The sequence below is a fragment of the Ursus americanus genome, chromosome 15 (assembly GCF_024610735.1).
Source record: "Ursus americanus isolate L20-20 chromosome 15, mUrsAme1.1.p, whole genome shotgun sequence".
Classification (NCBI taxonomy): Eukaryota; Metazoa; Chordata; class Mammalia; order Carnivora; family Ursidae; genus Ursus; species Ursus americanus.
Genome location: NC_142141.1, coordinates 5,634,831 through 5,650,925, shown reverse-complemented (window position 1 = coordinate 5,650,925; position 16,095 = coordinate 5,634,831). Strand labels below are relative to the sequence as shown.

The 16,095-nt window shown below is 54.8% G+C and overlaps 1 protein-coding gene across 1 annotated transcript in view; it reads left to right on the top strand.

Annotated features, from left to right (window-relative positions):
• Positions 1–2,396: 2,396 nt before the first annotated feature.
• Positions 2,397–16,095, top strand: part of NEURL1B (neuralized E3 ubiquitin protein ligase 1B) — a 38,761-nt gene continuing 25,062 nt past the window's right edge. Inside the window, exon 1 of the mRNA XM_045792114.2 lies at positions 2,397–2,606. Within this exon, the coding sequence (XP_045648070.1) occupies positions 2,576–2,606 (31 nt within the window). The 5' untranslated portion in view covers positions 2,397–2,575. The remainder of the gene's footprint in view (positions 2,607–16,095) is intronic.

The following is a 16,095-nucleotide window of genomic DNA, read 5'->3' as shown; positions in this document are numbered from 1 at the left end:
CAGATTTCTAATAATTTTTACATAAAATATTAATTTGGAGAGACTGCGTTTGTCTGCTTTCAAATTTCAAGAAAGGTTTGGTGCGAACTCTTCATGGGTGGCTTTGATGCCAGTGTCCCCATCATCTGGTGTGTGGGGGGGTGCTTTTTTAGTTGCCACAGATTTTTTTTTTTAGAGATTTTATTTATTTATTTGACAGAGAGACAGAGAGAAAGAGAGAGCGAGCGAGAGAGAGCATGAGCAGGGGGGAGGGGCAGAGGAAGACGGAGCCCAATGTGGGGCTTGATCCCACGACCCGGGGATCATGTCCTGAGCCAAAGGCAGATGCTTAACCCGCTGAGCCCCCCGGGTGCCCCTGCACAGCAGATCTTAGTCACAGGGACCAAGATGCTCAAACATGGCGCTTTTAGATATGATGTCCGTTGGCCACAGGACATTGTCTCCTCTGCAGGCACCACGCGAGTGACCCTGGGACAGTTGGGGCTTTATTTGCTGCAGCTGTGCATTTGTGGTCTGCACAACACAGCTGCTTCCTCGCATGCTCTGCAAGTGACCTTTAAAAGGTCTGTTTATCCCAACCTCCCTTGCAGTCACCCTTTGTGACCCTCTCTTTGTGACCCTTGTAGTCACAAAGTCCCATTTGCCCCACATTGCTTTGCATGAGGAAAATGTCCTTGGCTTCTTTGGTAATAATTCTGACCTCTATATGCATCCCAAGCTCATATGGATCGAGGGTGTTTTGAACCAATGTAGCTTTCCCGAACAGGACTTGTGTTTCAAAAATCCAGTAACTGAGAGAGCACCTGTAACAAGAGAAATTAGTAACTCAAATACAAGGCAACCTTATGTGCAGACATACACGAGTCAGGGTGGGTGGGGGAGAGAAAAGCCTTCCCAGAGGCTTTGAGCTAACCTTGAAGAATGAAAACCCTTTGGGTTGGGTCAGGAATCCTAGGCAGAAGACACTGGAGAGACAGAGCTGGGAGTTCTGTCCTAGATACCCCTCTTTCATTCACATAGCTCCAGGCCAGCTCTGCCCCTTATCAGCTGAGAGATCTTGGGCACCTCTTTTCCGTTCCCTGACCCTCAATTTCCCTATCTGTGAAGTGGGGGTAATAACACGCATTTCATAAAGGATACAAGAACATGGAAAGTAGAGTTGGAAAAAAAAACTAGTTTAGAATTGGATCTTCCTGGATAAGTCATTGCACTTTCTGAGCCTCAGTGTTCCAATCTGCAAAATGGAGCCCAGTGAAGGCAGGAACTAGCAGACTTTACTTTGCGTTGAGTTTGGTCTGGGTTCTTGTACAGGAGAGCTGCTCGGAATACGTGTGGGGTGAATGAATAAATGGATGAATGAAGAATACATCCAGGAATATGCCCCCAGCTCTTCCCATGGCTGATTCCTTGCTGTTTCTTCAGATGGAGCTGGCACGCCCCCAGGTTCTCCCTGAGCCCCCCCAGACAAAGTTACTATTTCACAGTTATCTTATTTTCTTGTTGGCTTTGATCATTATATTGAGTGATCTAAATTGCTTGTTATTTTGGGGCGCCTGGGTGGCTCAGTCCGTTGAGCTTCCGACTCTAGGTTTTGCCTCAGGTCATGATCTCTGGGTTCTGAGATGGAGCCCCCACTGGGGCTCCTGCTGGGTGGGGAGTCTGCTTGAGATTCTTTCCCTCTCCCCCTCCCCCTGCTTGCCCTCTCCCGGTTCACTCTCTCCCCCGCTCTCTTTCTGTCAAAATAATAAGTCTTATAAAAAAAAAAAAACCCGAAACTCTAAAAATAAATAAATAAAATTAAAACCAAAAAAATAAAGTGCTTGTTATTGCTGCTTTCACCACTTGCATGCCTTGCCTGTGGCTACGGCGTCCAACACGGTGCCTGGCATGCGCTTAATAAATATTCTAATACGTTCCCTCCTCCCAACCTTTGGAGACCGCCTGGGTTTCTATTTGTAGGTCCGCGATCGCACCCCCACACCACGGTCACCCCGACTGGATTGTCCTCAAGCCCTTTACACTGCCGTAGGGGACCTTCTGCCTGCGTGTACATCCCCCCCCGCCCCGCCCGCACCCGGCTAAGTGCAGCGCCAAGGTGAGGGCTTGGCCCCCGGTGGCCCAGCGCCTGGAAGAGGGCCCGGCACACACCACGCCTTATCGAAGTGCTGGGAGAAATGAGTGAAAGACCTGGCACCCCGAAGGCACCCAACTGCCGGCGCGTCTTCCTGCCCCTGGCGCGGGAGCGCCAAGAGCGGGAGGCTCGGCGGTTCTGCTCCCGCCGCCCGGTCCAAACTTTCAAAAGATGCGGCGGCCGCCGCCCCGCCTCTCCCTGCACGGTTGGAGGCGGCGGGAGGCGGAGGCAGAGCCGGCGGGCTCAGGCCCGTTGGCTCCGCCTCCTCCTCCTCCCGCTGCCACCGCCTCCCTCCAGGCGCCCGCCCCAGCTGCCGCCCGCCGGCTCGCCCGTGCAGCCGCGATGCCCCGGAGCCCGACCCTGGCCCGGGTCCGCGGCCCACCGCGTTATTAGCCTCCGTGCACCCCGAGCGCGCCGCCGCCAACGCCGCGCCCCGACCCAGCGATGGGCAACACCGTGCACAGGACCCTGCCAGGTACGCCGGGGAGCCCTGCCCGGGAGGCGGGCGCTGGGGTTCTCCTCTCCCCAGGGGACCCGCTGGGTGACTTCCGGAGAGCCACCCCACCCCTTTGGAGCCCTCGGCGCGCAGCCGGCTGGAGTCATCGGTGCCTCCTGGACCCCGGCTCCGCGCGCGCCCCTTGGCTGGGCTTTGCGCTCCGGGAGGACGGGTACCGCGTCCTGGTTACCTTGGGGACCCCAGTCCTCCTTCTCCCTGCTTGGCCAGATGCGCGAAGGGGCCTCTGGGGCGATGCCGCTCGCCCCCTCGCCTTTGTTTCAGCCCGAGGGCGCTGAGGAGGGAGCCCGGGGCGCCCTGGGGGGTGACTGGAGTCGGGCTCCCCAGGGCTTCCGACGGCCAGAACCACCCGTTGTGCCGAGACTGCAGCTGCTGAAAGTGGGGGGCGCTTGCAGGGGTACCCCAATTTCCAGCCGCCAGCGCCCCCGCGGCACATGCTGCCTTGGTTTGGCCATGTTCCCACGCGCACCCCGGCTGCGCCCCCCTCTGGTGTCCGCTCAATTGGGGGCTCTCTAGTCCCTCGGAGTCACCGCTGCAGAGCGCATCGCCCCCTAGTTAACATCACCCTAGAATTTCCGGGGCCAGAGTAAGGGGATGGGGGTGAGGTGGGAAGGTGGGAATGAGGGGGCAGAGGCGGACTTACTAGAGAATACCTGGTGATTTTGGTAACCGATCACTGATCACTGTGTTGGGGGCTCTGTGTCGGGCACTTTGCATACCCCAGGGCTAGGGCGGAATGCAAAAGCAGCGCTTCCTTGTAAAGATGTTTATCCCAATTTTACAAATAAAGAAATTGAGGCTCAGAGGAGGAGAAATGACTCACCCAAGGTCATACTGCTAATAGAGGGTCAGTCTGGGTTGGGCCCCCTGTCTGCCTGCCCAGCCGTCGCCCACATCCCAAGTCTTTAGAAAAAGTCTTTATTTTGGCTTAAGGCTAGGCATTGGTAGCATCTTTTAGGCAGAAAGTGAGAGATGTGTGTATTTTTAAAGTACAAAGGCCCAGCTCAGCAGGGAAGCGAGTCCACTGCCGTGCACGTCTAGTGTGAGGTTTTAGGAGAGAGACAGATCACTGGTCTGTGCTCTGACACTCCCATATAGCCCCCACTTGTAGGCTTTATAACAAAAAAATCATTGTTTTTTCCTCTGGAGGGGATTAAAATGGATGATGCTGTGCCCGGGGTTCCCAAGCCTGGCCTGTGGAAGAGGAGCCAGCTCCTGCTTGATAAGCTTCTGGGCAGCTTTAGGGCCACTGCATTGAAAACCCCCATATTCTCAGACAGGTGACCCCAGCAGAGGGTCATCAGGTAGTCAGAGGCAGAGGTGGGATTTGAACCCGGGTCCATTTACCGGCCGGTGGCCTCCACCTCCTATTAGCAGGGATATTGGCTGGATGGGGATGGAAGGACCCACCCACCTGGTCTAGAAGTGTCTAGGGCTGTTGGCGAATATGGCAGCAGATACTCTCCCAGCCACAGACACCTGGTGGCAGCCTGGGCCCCTTTGTAGGATTTCTTAATTAAAAATATTTATGCTGTTCTAGTAAAAAAAAAAAAAAAAGCCATCCTGCCACCTGTGGGTCAGCCTTAGGGTGGTGAAGGGACAGACACAGCCAGGGAGGCTAAAAATAGCTGGAGCTTTATATATGCTCCATCCCACGGGGCTCTGGCTCTGTGGACTGGGCCACCTGGGCTAGGAGCCGGGGGTTAAGGTTGTTACCCACTGCAGTAGCTAAGTGTGAAAAATTTAAACTCTCCACTGGGGCCGAAGCTTGCCCTGAGTTTGAGGAAGGGGACAGAGCTGGAATTCCTGAGACACATCAGGTTGCTGTGCTGAGACTAGGAAGGGCCTTTTATTGTTTCCAACCGGTGTATAATTAGTTTCTCACACACGCTATGCCGTTTTTTACAACTCTGTGACTAGCACATCATTCTCCCCACACTCGATATATCCTTCCTTGTCTAGTCCGGTTCTTAAAATTCAGCTTAGTTGTCACCTCCTCCAGGAAGCCTTCCTTGACCACCCGCACCAATCCCACCTTTCGCTATGCTACCTAGACACCTTCTTAAGGCTCTGTTTGTTCATCTGACCACATTGCGTTGTCGTCACCACTCTCCACAACTTGCCTCGGGGCTGCCTGAGGACAGAAACCGTGTCATGAAGATCTTGTATCCCAGGTTGCCCAACCCAGAGCCTAGTGGCTGGCAGGGGCTCCGAAACCAGGGGTAGAGCTCACATGTTGCCTGCATCTTAGGCTGAGAGAGCACTTGGCTCAGCCTTGCCCTGTAGAAATCCTTGTGCTTTCGTTCTCAGGAAAAGGACACATGCGTGGGGTTCCTTCTATGGGACTTGAAATAGAGAGCTGGCATTTGCTGAGCACCTGGATTCCATGCCAGGCTTCCTGCATATGTGGCTTCATTTACATGCCAAGCATGCTTCTCCTTAAGGCTCCTGCACTTGCTGATCCTTCTGCCTGGAACATTCTTCCCCCAGACCTCCACATGGTTTCCCCCTTGCTTCCTTTAGCTCCCTGCTCCAGTGCGGATGCCGCCATCACCCCTGCCCCCTGGCATGCCCCACTTGCTCTCCCCCACTTGGTGTTTTTTCTTAGCATGATCACACATACACCATGGTATGTGTAGTTAGCTGTTTAATCACCTGTCCCTCCGGGGAGGACTTTGTCTTTTTATTCACGGCTGTATATTCAGCACCTGGGGCAGTGACTAGTACACAGATGTTCAGTAAATATTTGTTGAATGAATGAATGAATTGAATGCTCGCAACAGCCCTGCAAAGGTAAGGAGCATCATCTCCATTTACAGATAAGGAAACCAAGGCTCAGAGAGAGAAAATGACTCATCCCAGCTCATATGGCTCATCCAGTTGGTAGAACCAGGATTGGAATCCAGGTTGATTGAGCTCCAAAGTTCTCCGTTCTTCCTCCAACAGGCAGTATCCTCCCAGTCCGTGGTTCAGATAACATGTGTTGGGTGCCCCAAGTAAATATGTCATGGTATCATGTGCAACAATGACATGTCAAAGAAAGGGAGGGTCCTTTATGATTGAATTGGGAAGCCCCTTGGAAGTCTGCACAAAGGACATCAGCAACTTCAGACGAATGCCCTATAAACAGAAGTGTCCAGGAGCCAGCGTGGAAACTCACCTTTGCCAAGCTCCTACTATTCTCTTTCTAGTTGCAGTTCAATTCTGCAAAGTACGGTGCCATTCTTCTCCGTTTTACGGAGGAGGAGAATGAGGCACAGAGAGGTTAAAATACTTGACTCAATTCACACAGGTAGGCAGTGGCAAAAATGGGTTTAGAAGACCGTGGTCTGTCTTATTCCTAATACCACACAGTCCATTTCTCTGGACTCCCTTTCCCTTAATCTGGGGTTTGTAAGGAAAAAAAATAAAAGTGTAAACAAGTGGGGCCGGGGGAGGATGGAATTCCAGGGCGGTGGGGCTCTTGCCCCTTCTTCTCTCACGAGGGCATTGCAACCCTTCCCTCAGCGCGCCTCTGGGGCTCACCCACAGTTCTGGTTGGAGAAGAGACTGAATTCAAACTGGCAGTTGGGTTTAATCATTAAGTTGGTCCATGCTTGACCAAGTCAATGGCCCTTTTTAGTGTTAGTTCAGTAGTCAGGCATCCTGGAACTTTGAGTGAGGGCAGTATGCTGACCTTGGTCTGTGCCAAGTTCTGAGTCAGGGGCTTTACCTACATTATTTATTTTAAATCCTTGTAACCATCATTTAGAGGGGCTATATTTAGCCCCGTTTTCCAGGCAGGCAACATCTGTGCCCAGGCTCGAGTGACTCCGAGGTCTGTCCTGCCCTGCATTTTCCTGAGTGTGTACCTTCATTCATTTAACTGACATCTTTGGGGCACCTGTCATGTGCCAGACCCTGGGGGTTCAGCTGTGAATGGGATGGAAGCCACTGGAAGCCCCCGTGGAGCTGGCCTCTAGTGGAAGAGGGATGAGATGCACGGATAGAATGGACACACAGCTGGTTATATGCCTGGAGGGAACAAGGTGCTGCTGCCCTGTGCCTCAGGGAGGGGGGGTGGGGGCCCAGGGCCCCAAACAAGGCCTGGCCACCAGACCAACTGGTCTGTCTACTGTGGGTCATGCGTGACCAGCTTTTAAAAAAAATCTTTAATGACATAGAATAGAATTAAAAAATTATCAAGTGTGTTGAGGTAGTAAGGAGACTTTTTGCTACGTAGACTTTGTTTCAGTTGTGCGTGCACGTGAGTGTGTTGGGCTCTCTGGGCCCCAGGGGTGAAGAGTTGTAGTGAGACCACTCACTGGTCCACAGCAGCGAGCGGTCTGCTGTTTGGGTCAGAATACAGATCCTGGAGTCCAGTTGCTGGGCTTCAAATCTCAGCTGAGCCATTGCTCAGTAGAGTGACCCTGGGCAAGGTACTTCCCTCTGTGTGCCTCAGTTTCCTCACGGTGAAGTGGGGACGATAAGGGGAGCTCCCTGGTGGTTGGGGTGGCAAGAATGAAATGGAATAGGGCAGGTAATCTTAGCACAATGCCTGGGCCTTTCACAGTCATGGTTATTGTTGCCACTGTGGAAAGAGAGGACTTGAGTCTGCCCCTGGGGTCCCCGGATGGGGACGAATGACAGGTGCCCTTCACTTCCTGCCTCGAAAGCCCGGTCCCAGGTGATCGTGAGCCTTGAATCCAGGGCTGGATTGGGAGGCATCCCTTTCAAGTGTACTGATACCCGCAATTCCCAAGGCTTCTCCAGCTTTGTCTGGGACACAGATTTCTGATGAGAAGACTCTTCTTGGCAGGTTGCATTTTGCCATTTCCATTTCTTCACCAGACCTTCAGGCTGGGCTCTGTGCTGAGCCGGGGTCACAGCCTGGGTTTAGGGACTCAAGGTCTAGTGGGAAAGACCAACAAGGACAGGGCAGTTACCGGAAGTGGGGCAGGGGGGGCGCTGGGAGCCATGAGAGCCCAGAGCAGGATGCAGGAAGGCTTCCTGGAGGAGGTGCTGTCTGGTGAGACCAGAAAGCAGATAAATTAGTCAAGAGAAGGGAATGAGAAAAGCTGTTCAAGACAGACGGGCTACATGTGCAGAGGCCTGAGCAGAGGGAGAGCAGGGCATATGTGGGGAGCTGTGGCATTCTGGGGCTCCCAGTGCAAGCGGGGGTGGTCCGTGGGGTTAGAGTGGTGGGCAGAGGCCATGGCAGAGGAGGGGATGGTTTCTTGCAGGCCAGCCCACAGTCAGGAGGCTTAGATTTCTTAGCTGCCGCGCTCCCTGCCGGGATGATGTGCGGAAGTTGCCAGCAGGGGCCTAGCATTTTCACTGGGCTTGGCTGTGAGAACTGTTTAATCTTCCCTACGGACAAGAAGAGTCAGCTCTGCCCTCTTTTGGACCAAAGGGCTTTCTGTACTTCTCGGTGCTCTATGAGGGCTTAAAATAGAAGCCCAGAAGCCAGGTGTGCGCTTCAAGCGGGGAGGGAGAAGGAAGGAGGCCTGGGTGCAGGCCTGTAGGTAGTGAGCGCTCACCTGGGCTGCCGCAGAGGGCAGAGCGCTCAGAGCTTCCGCATGCTCCCGCATACCAGGCCCTGTATCTAGCTTGTCCTCTTTAACTGTCAGGATCAGCCTTCCAGAAGTAGTCTCCCATTCCGCAGATAAGGAAACTGAGCTCCGAGGGGAAAGGAGACGTGCCCTGAGCTAGGCAGCCAGGAAGTGGCAGAGTGGAATCTGACCCCCGGCCCGCCCAGCTCCAAAGCTCCTTCTCCTCCATCGCCAAGGGGCATGAGGGCTGCTGCCCCTTGTCCCCCTCCTGAGCCCCACCCCTCTCAGCATGTCCTGCCTGCACCTGCCTCTTCCCACCTTCTCTGTCCTGGGAAGATGAGTTACTTCCGTCCACAGCAGCCAGAACGAAGCGGCCCCTGGAAAAGGTTCACCCCTCACTCCTCCCGACCTCACCCCAGGCCTGTAGACTATAACTCAAAAGGTAGAGGTGGCCTCCGGGAATCCTGCCCTGGAGAAGAGCGAACTTGAACTCTGTACCCCTTCCTGCTGCCTCTCTAGGGCTCAGGCTCCTGATGTTGCTGCCCAGTAAACGCTGGCCTGCGGTTGGCCCCTGCTACCTGCCATTTGCAGGTGTCATGGTGCACCCACAGCCTCTCCCCTGTGCCCACCTGCTCACGGGCCTTGCCTGCCCAGAGCACCAGGCAGCACCCACCCATGCATCCTGTCTCCCTGCTGTGCCGTCATTCTCGGCAGGGCTGCTAACAGCACAGGCTGCAGCCCTTCCTGCGTGGGTCTTGGTCCTGCCCCTTAGGAGCCCAACAAGCAACTTGACCTCTCAATGCTCCCATTCTCTCTTCTGCAGAAAGTGGATAATGATGTTACTTCGCAGGCATGCAGAGCGTCTGACAGATAGTAAGTGCTCACCCGGGGTGCCTGTTACGATTACGTATTCACTGGGGAAGCAAGCCCCTGCTCCGCGCTGAGCCCTGTGCTCCGGAGGGAGACAGACACAGAAGAACGGCCACTAACTTGTATCACGCCACCGGTCTGTGCCAGACGCTATTCTGAGTCGGTCCCTACACTTGACCCTCAGGACAAGCCTCAGGAGATACAGCTACTGTTTTTACCCCCTTACGACTGTTGAGAGAACAGAGAGAGGCACAGAGAGGGAAAGTAACTTGCCCAAGGGCACACAGCTCGGGTAGTCCAACATGATTGCTGCTAGAAGGTGAGGATGTCGGTCTGGCAAGGATGATTGCCAAGTCAGGGTGGGAGGTCAGGTGGGAACTGTCTCACACGTGCACTCGAAGCCTTCGTGGTGTTAAGCAGAAATCTGCAAGCTTCCTGGCAGATTCGGTTTTGGTGGCTCACATACTCCTTAGGTGTTTGACTCACGTCCTGCCTTTAGGCGTGGCAGGGTGGAGACGGTCTCCAGGTGGCCTGTGGGCTCACTGAGGGGACCCCAGCTGATGTTCCCTGAAGTCTGATGTGTAACTCTCCAACTCCCTTTCAAAGCAGGTCAGGGGATAGCTGATGTCCTGGGGGCTTTCTAGACAGCAAAGTGAGGGCCAGGTCATCCCCAGGGGAGGGGAGAATCCCTAGCAATATGGCCTGAGAGCTCTCTGCAGATCCCTGAGGTCAGAGAGCAGACCTGATGGGGAAGGGCACCATGGACCAAACACAGACATGACCAGTGCAGGGACGTCATGCGGAGGCAGATTGCAGCTCAGTCAAAGGAAGAACTTTCTAACTGTGGAAGCAGTCTGCAGGTGGAATGAGGGCAATGAGGAGGAAGTGCCCTTTGCCGAAGTGGCACTGGTGTTTAGCCCAGCTGGGGCTTGACATGGACATCGAAGCAGCAACTGAGTGAGTGTCAGATGGATCCGGGATGAATTGCTCATTAAGGTGCCTTTTGACCCTGGGGTCTTACGGGGGGTGCTCTCCGGCGTTCATCTGCTTAACACCCACAGGCCCCTTGACAATCTTTCATTTATAACATCCTCCTGCCAGTTTGCAGGTTCCAACCAAAGGCCTTCGGCCCATTTGACAGCTCAGGCACTGAGGCACAGAAAGACGCAAGCACCTGCCCTCACCGGGGTCCGGGACAGTCGTCCTTGGACATCAGTCCCAGCTCACCCTTGCCCCTTTTTCTCTCTTCATTCTTATTACTGAGAGTCCCTGGCCTCTTGCCTCACCTCTGGGCAGCAGGGAGAAAGTGCTTTTATGAGTAAGCCATTTGGGGAAATGGGTGGGGTGGGGGTGTCTGGGGCAGTATTGGCACAGCTATTCACAAGTGTGTTCTGTTTATATCCTCAACATTACACATTGTTTATACTACAATTCTATCCCTTGGCACGTGTTTTCTTTTCTTTTTCCCCTACAGATGATGGATTTAAGAGATGGGTGGGCACACGCATACCCTGTGTCTCGCAAGCTGGGTCTGCTTGGTAACTTTCCACTCCACAGAAGAGCTTCCCCTCCCCTCAAGGTTCGGGGCAATTGAAGGTCAGGAGATGGGACAGCGGAATTTCCCTGACTCTGAGGATGGCCCAGACCCTCATCCCTGCAGACAAGTCCCCCAGGGGCTCTGTTCCTAGGACCAGAGTGCTCGGAACCTAGATCCTATTTGGCAGATGGAGACACTGGGGACCAGAGCGTTGTACCAGTTCACATAGCAATTACAGATGAGGTCTTTGGTCGTGGAAAGAGCGCTGGTTTGGGAGGCAGTCTTGAGTTCAAATAGTTCTACTGTACCTAAGCTGGGTCCCCCCGGGCAAGTCATGTCCCTCTCTGAGCCTCCACTTCCTCATCTTTAAAATGGGGATAACGATGGGACCTCCTTTACAGGGAGGCAGTGAGGTATAAATAGGGAACTCCATGAGAAATCTGAGCCCAACACAAGACGAGGACTCCGTAAGTCCCCTTGAAGACAAGGAATCCGTGTTCCTGAAATGGATGGGCTGGGGTGGGGGATGGGGAGGACCGATAGTCCTGTTCCTCTCAGGTCCCTGGGGGAGATCACTAAAATACCCGCTGGTTGGCTAGAGAAACCATTCTGAAGAATGGTCAAGAGCATGGATTTTGGACTCACGTCGGAGTCCAGTCCTGACCCAGCGGTTTACCGGAACCGTGCAGGCTTCCCGGAGCATCCTCAAACCTCACTCATTTGGAGGACGGGCAGCGTGATGGAGGAGCTGAAGGGAAACGAGAAAGCTGGGTCTTCAGAGAAGGAAGCAGGGTGGGAGAGGCACCCTTGAGAGTCACTTCTTTGCAGGCCTCAGAGCCAACCATGGCAGGGAAGGAAACATTAGTTGAGGACCTACTGTGTGCTGGTCACCGTGCTCTGATCCTTCCGTGCAGGGATGACTTCCACACTTCGCCTGAAGCGGCCAGAGCCTCTTCTCCCTAGCCTTGTGAACCAGGCTGGTCTGGGTTCCAGTGTAACTCCACCACTTCCTGGCTGTGTGGCCTCTGGCCGCTCCCCCCACCTCTCGGAGCCTCCCTGCCTCACTGGCGGTGGGTCTGGTAGCAGTCACCTCCCCCAGGAGGACCACAGGAGGTCTGGTGAGCAGAGGGCCAGTTGTAGTCTCTGCATCGCCCCCTGGAGGCTCAGTCTCTCGGACCGAGCCCCACTCCCCATTCCTTTTCCGGGCCTTTGGGACATGAGGCCCCGGGGCCTCCATCCCTGCCCCACTGTAATCCGTCACCCACTTTCCTTTTTTAGATGCTGCTTATTGTTCATCTCAAGTTCTGCCAAACTGTGGCCTTTGAGCAGCGCAAAACAAGCTGATTGATGACATCCACCCCCCCCCCACCTCTCCCCGGACCGAGCCAGGGAGTCCCTCCACCTCTGCCCCAGAAGGTGGCTTAAGCTACTTGGACATAGTCTAAGTTTTTTCTGGCAGGTCAGGAGGCAAGCGAGACACCCTGGGGGGGAGTGAGGCATAAAACAGGAGAGGTGCAGGACCAGATTTGAAAGCAGACGCTGCCCTCACAAGCTGGGTGGCCTCTGTAGGGGCGTGCAGAGAGGGGCCTCAGTTTCATCATCTGGAAGCCACCTGGCGGCGGGTGGTGAGGGGCGAACGGGCCGCATGGCAGGCACATGGCGCGCATGTGGTGTGCCACAGAGGCGGGCTCCCTGCCCCTCGCAGCCAGCAAATGTTGCCCAGCAGTGGGGCTTGCGAAGAACATTGCCTCGGCTCCAGGAGCCAGAACAGCGTAGTTCAAGGAGAGCTCCCTCCTCCAGCGTTGCTTTGGCCCCGAGAAGTAGGACCAGTGGATCGATTGTTACAAAAAGTCAGGATGGAGCCCTGCAGGTTAGCGAGCAGTCAGGCTGCTGGGCCCCACCCAGGCCAGGGGAGAGGCTGCCCTGAAGGCGAAGAGAAGGAGAAAGCTGGCAGACTCGGCCAGCTTATCACCAGGCAGCTGCTAGGGGCTGCCTGGAGGACAAGCAGGTGCCGAGGGGCAGGACTGACCAGCAGTTGGAAGCCACATTCAAAACCTGAACTGGTTTTCTTCCTCCCACTATGCTGGGTCATTTTGATAGGCTGAGAAGAGAGAGAGGGACAGTTTCTACGGGAAGAAACTGGGCTTGACTCTCATTCTTTGGAGGGTGGATCCTCCGGGCTTCCTCCCTGCTCCAAACACTTCTGTGTCCCCAGAGCCTTCCTGAGGAACTTAACCCCCTCTGCATGGCCTTTAAGACCCTTCATCATGCAGCCCCGGACTCCGGCTCCAGCTTCCCCTCTCCCTTCTGCCCTACACTCCTAGTTCCTTAAGTGCATTCCACTCATTCTCACCTCCAGGCCTTTGTCTGTACTATTCCCTCTGCATCAAACACACTTCTCCCTCCCTATCATCCTTCAGCTACTTCTGCCTCAGTCCTGTAGAGCAGCTGCTCTGAGAAGTGTCCCCATGGCCCCGGCCCTCCCCACCGCCCACCCTGCGCTGTGCTGGTGTTGGTGTCCGTCCCCCTTCCGGTCTCAGCTCACAGGGCAGGGACTGTGTGTGGCTTGTCACCAGCCAGTGCAGGCCCTGACATGGAGTGCATGCTCCCTAAATGTTAGATGAAGGAGGAAGTGAGGTACTTGAGAAAGAACGAGGGCACATTTCCCCCCACCCTGCCCCACTAGAGCAGCGGGCCCTAACCGTGGCAGCTGGCACCTGGGAATTTTTTGGGGCTTGGAGTTTCCTGGGCAGTTTATCAGGAACAGACCTCAGCAAAGGGGCCCAGCGGAGAGTCAGAATGGGCTAGGAAATCTTGACTCCGCTGAGCACACTTCAAGGGGGCGTTGGGATGACCTCACCCCCTGGGAACTTGGCGCATCTGAGCCCACTTGAGCAAAGAGGGCTGCCACTTAGGCGTGGAAGGAGTGGGCTTTGCTCCCAACAAGCAGTGTCGCGTGACCTCCGGCCTCCCTCCCCAGCCTCCTCGTAGCTGTTGACAGGAGTGTGGGGCCTTCCCGGCTGCACTGGGGTGACCGGGTTTTGTTTGCAAAGAAAAAGGGAGGGGAGGAGCTGGGTGGCAGTTTCCAACGTGGGCTGGCCCCTTTCCATCTTGGGTGCTGGCCTACGAGGCCTCTGAAACAGAGAACAAAGTCCCATTACGCTGGCGTCTGTCTCCTGGGTGCCTGTCACTGCCCCATTTGGCAGAGGGGAGGGGAGGTTGGTTATTTTTTTTCTAGCCCACTTTCAAACCCACCAATGGCAAAGGTACTTCCTGTTGCCAGAGAAGACCGATACCCTTGTCCTGCTTTGTGTGGGGGGAGTCCTTGCCAATACCAGCCCTGCAGTTTCCTCTCTGAAGGACGTGCTCTCTCTCTCTCTCTCTCTCTCTCTCTCTCTCACACACACACACACACACACACACACACACACTCCATGTTGCTTCCTACTGCCAACAGCATTGATTTGAATTGTGGACCCGGGCAAATGTCACTTGAACCAGCGACTTCTCACCAGAAGTGTACTGAGGTTAGAGGTCACGTGAGTCCAGGAAGCCCCTGAAATTGTATGCACAGAGTGTGGGTATTTTTCGGGGGAGAGACGCCTATACAGCTTTCATCACCCTTAACAAGGGCCACGACCCCTGCTCCCAGGGGTTACAGGGAGCTGCCTTGGAGGAGAGGTGGGGTATGGGAAGAAGGGCCCAGGCCTGGCCCTCTGCTGCTACCGCCCAGCTTTGCGGGCTTGGTTTCCCCCTGTGGAAACGAAAGGTGGTAAAACCTACCCTGCAGGGTGGTTCCAAAGACTAAATCGAATAAACAGAGGCACGCACTGGACCGTAACAGGGGCTCAGTAAAAGGCTGCGTGTGAAAGGAGGGTACAGAATAGACCGTTCTCCCGGCTGGCGGTTCCCTTTCCCTGTGGAGCGGAATGTGCTGAAAATTTCAGCCAGAATGCCATCTGCCGAGTGCCAGCACGCTGGAAGCTGTCATCTCGGCGGCCGGCGAAGCTGGAGTGTTACTTCCTGCCATCCTCTTGGCCGTAAATGCCATTTGCTCAGGCTCTTTTTAGATCAATGGAGAGGCTGGGCTGGGGCAATGAGCGAGGCACATATGGGGCACTGCTGGGATGGCTTAAAAATGGGCTTCCATCCTCGGACACTAAGGGAAGGCGACCCCAGGGTTTTCAAGAGGCCTTTCCTGGCCAAGGTCACCAGCCCTTCATGGAGAAACATGTCCAGATGTATTTCCCCAGACCTACAAGTAGATATCTCTGATGTCAAAGGATGTCAGAAACCTTTTCTTGTCAGAGGAAGGAAGGTGGCAAATGGGAGACCTCGTGTTTAGTGAGCACCTACTGCATGCCATGCGTCATATCGGATGGATTCACCTCGCAAATTCAAAACTCCTCACAGCGGTCTTGCGGGGTGGTGAGAACACCCACCAGTTTTGTAGGTCCCAGTGGGGAGACCCAGAGAACTTAAGCATGGAACTTAATATCACACAGCTCTGAAATGACAAAACAGAATTTAAACAGATCTGACTCCCAGCCTGTGTTTTTTTTTTTTTTTAAGATTTTATTTATTTATTCGACAGAGAGAGAAACAGCCAGCGAGAGGGAACACAAGCAGGGGGAGTGGGAGAGGAAGAAGCAGGCTCAGAGCGGAGGAGCCTGACGTGGGGCTCGATCCCAGAACACTGGGATCATGCCCTGAGCCGAAGGCAGACGCTTAACCGCTGTGCCACCCAGGTGCCCCCCCGCCTGTGTTCTTTTTAACTGCCTCTCACACCGAGATTGAGGAAATGAAACTCTGGGAGAGATGGAGGTGAAGGGCTCACCCAGGAGTTGCATCTGCTGTTCCCTCAGGGAAGGAAATAAACGTTTAGTGACCATCTACTGTGTGCCAGGATTTCTGCCCGGATGTCTCTATGTTCTCCCAGCCTCTCAGCTGCCCGAGACAGGGGCCTAAGGTCACGTACCATTCCAGATGAAAAACTGCAGTGCTGGGAGTTGACATGACTGCCCCAGGCCCCCGGGGAAATGAGCAGCAAAGCACAGGCTCGAACCCAGAGCCCGTGAGGGGCGTTCCAAAGCACTGATGTGGGAAAACCACATAGCCACCACTCGAGCTGCTCTTATGTCTTACTGAAGGATTGTCCAAGGCTGGGCAGTGGCAACATTTACTTAGAATAGAGTCCCGTCCTCCCTAACTGTCCACAGCCACTCAGTGCGCACCCCCCCCCCCAATCTCTGTCCCTACGTTTAGAGTCCAGGCATTGCTTCCTTGACGAAACGCTGGAAAGACCCTCCCCTCTGGTCTTGGCGGGGCTGGAGCAGCCTTTGGTCAACTGTGAGGTTGGGCCAGGAATGTCTCCTGCTCCCTCCTACGCATGGGATGGGCAACTGCAGAGGTCTCCTGGGCTCCCACCTCACAAGACCCCCTCCGCCCTGCCTTGTCCTTAGAGTCCCCGGGTCGGATTCCTGGCCAGAAGAGGAGGGGGCTCACTGGCCGT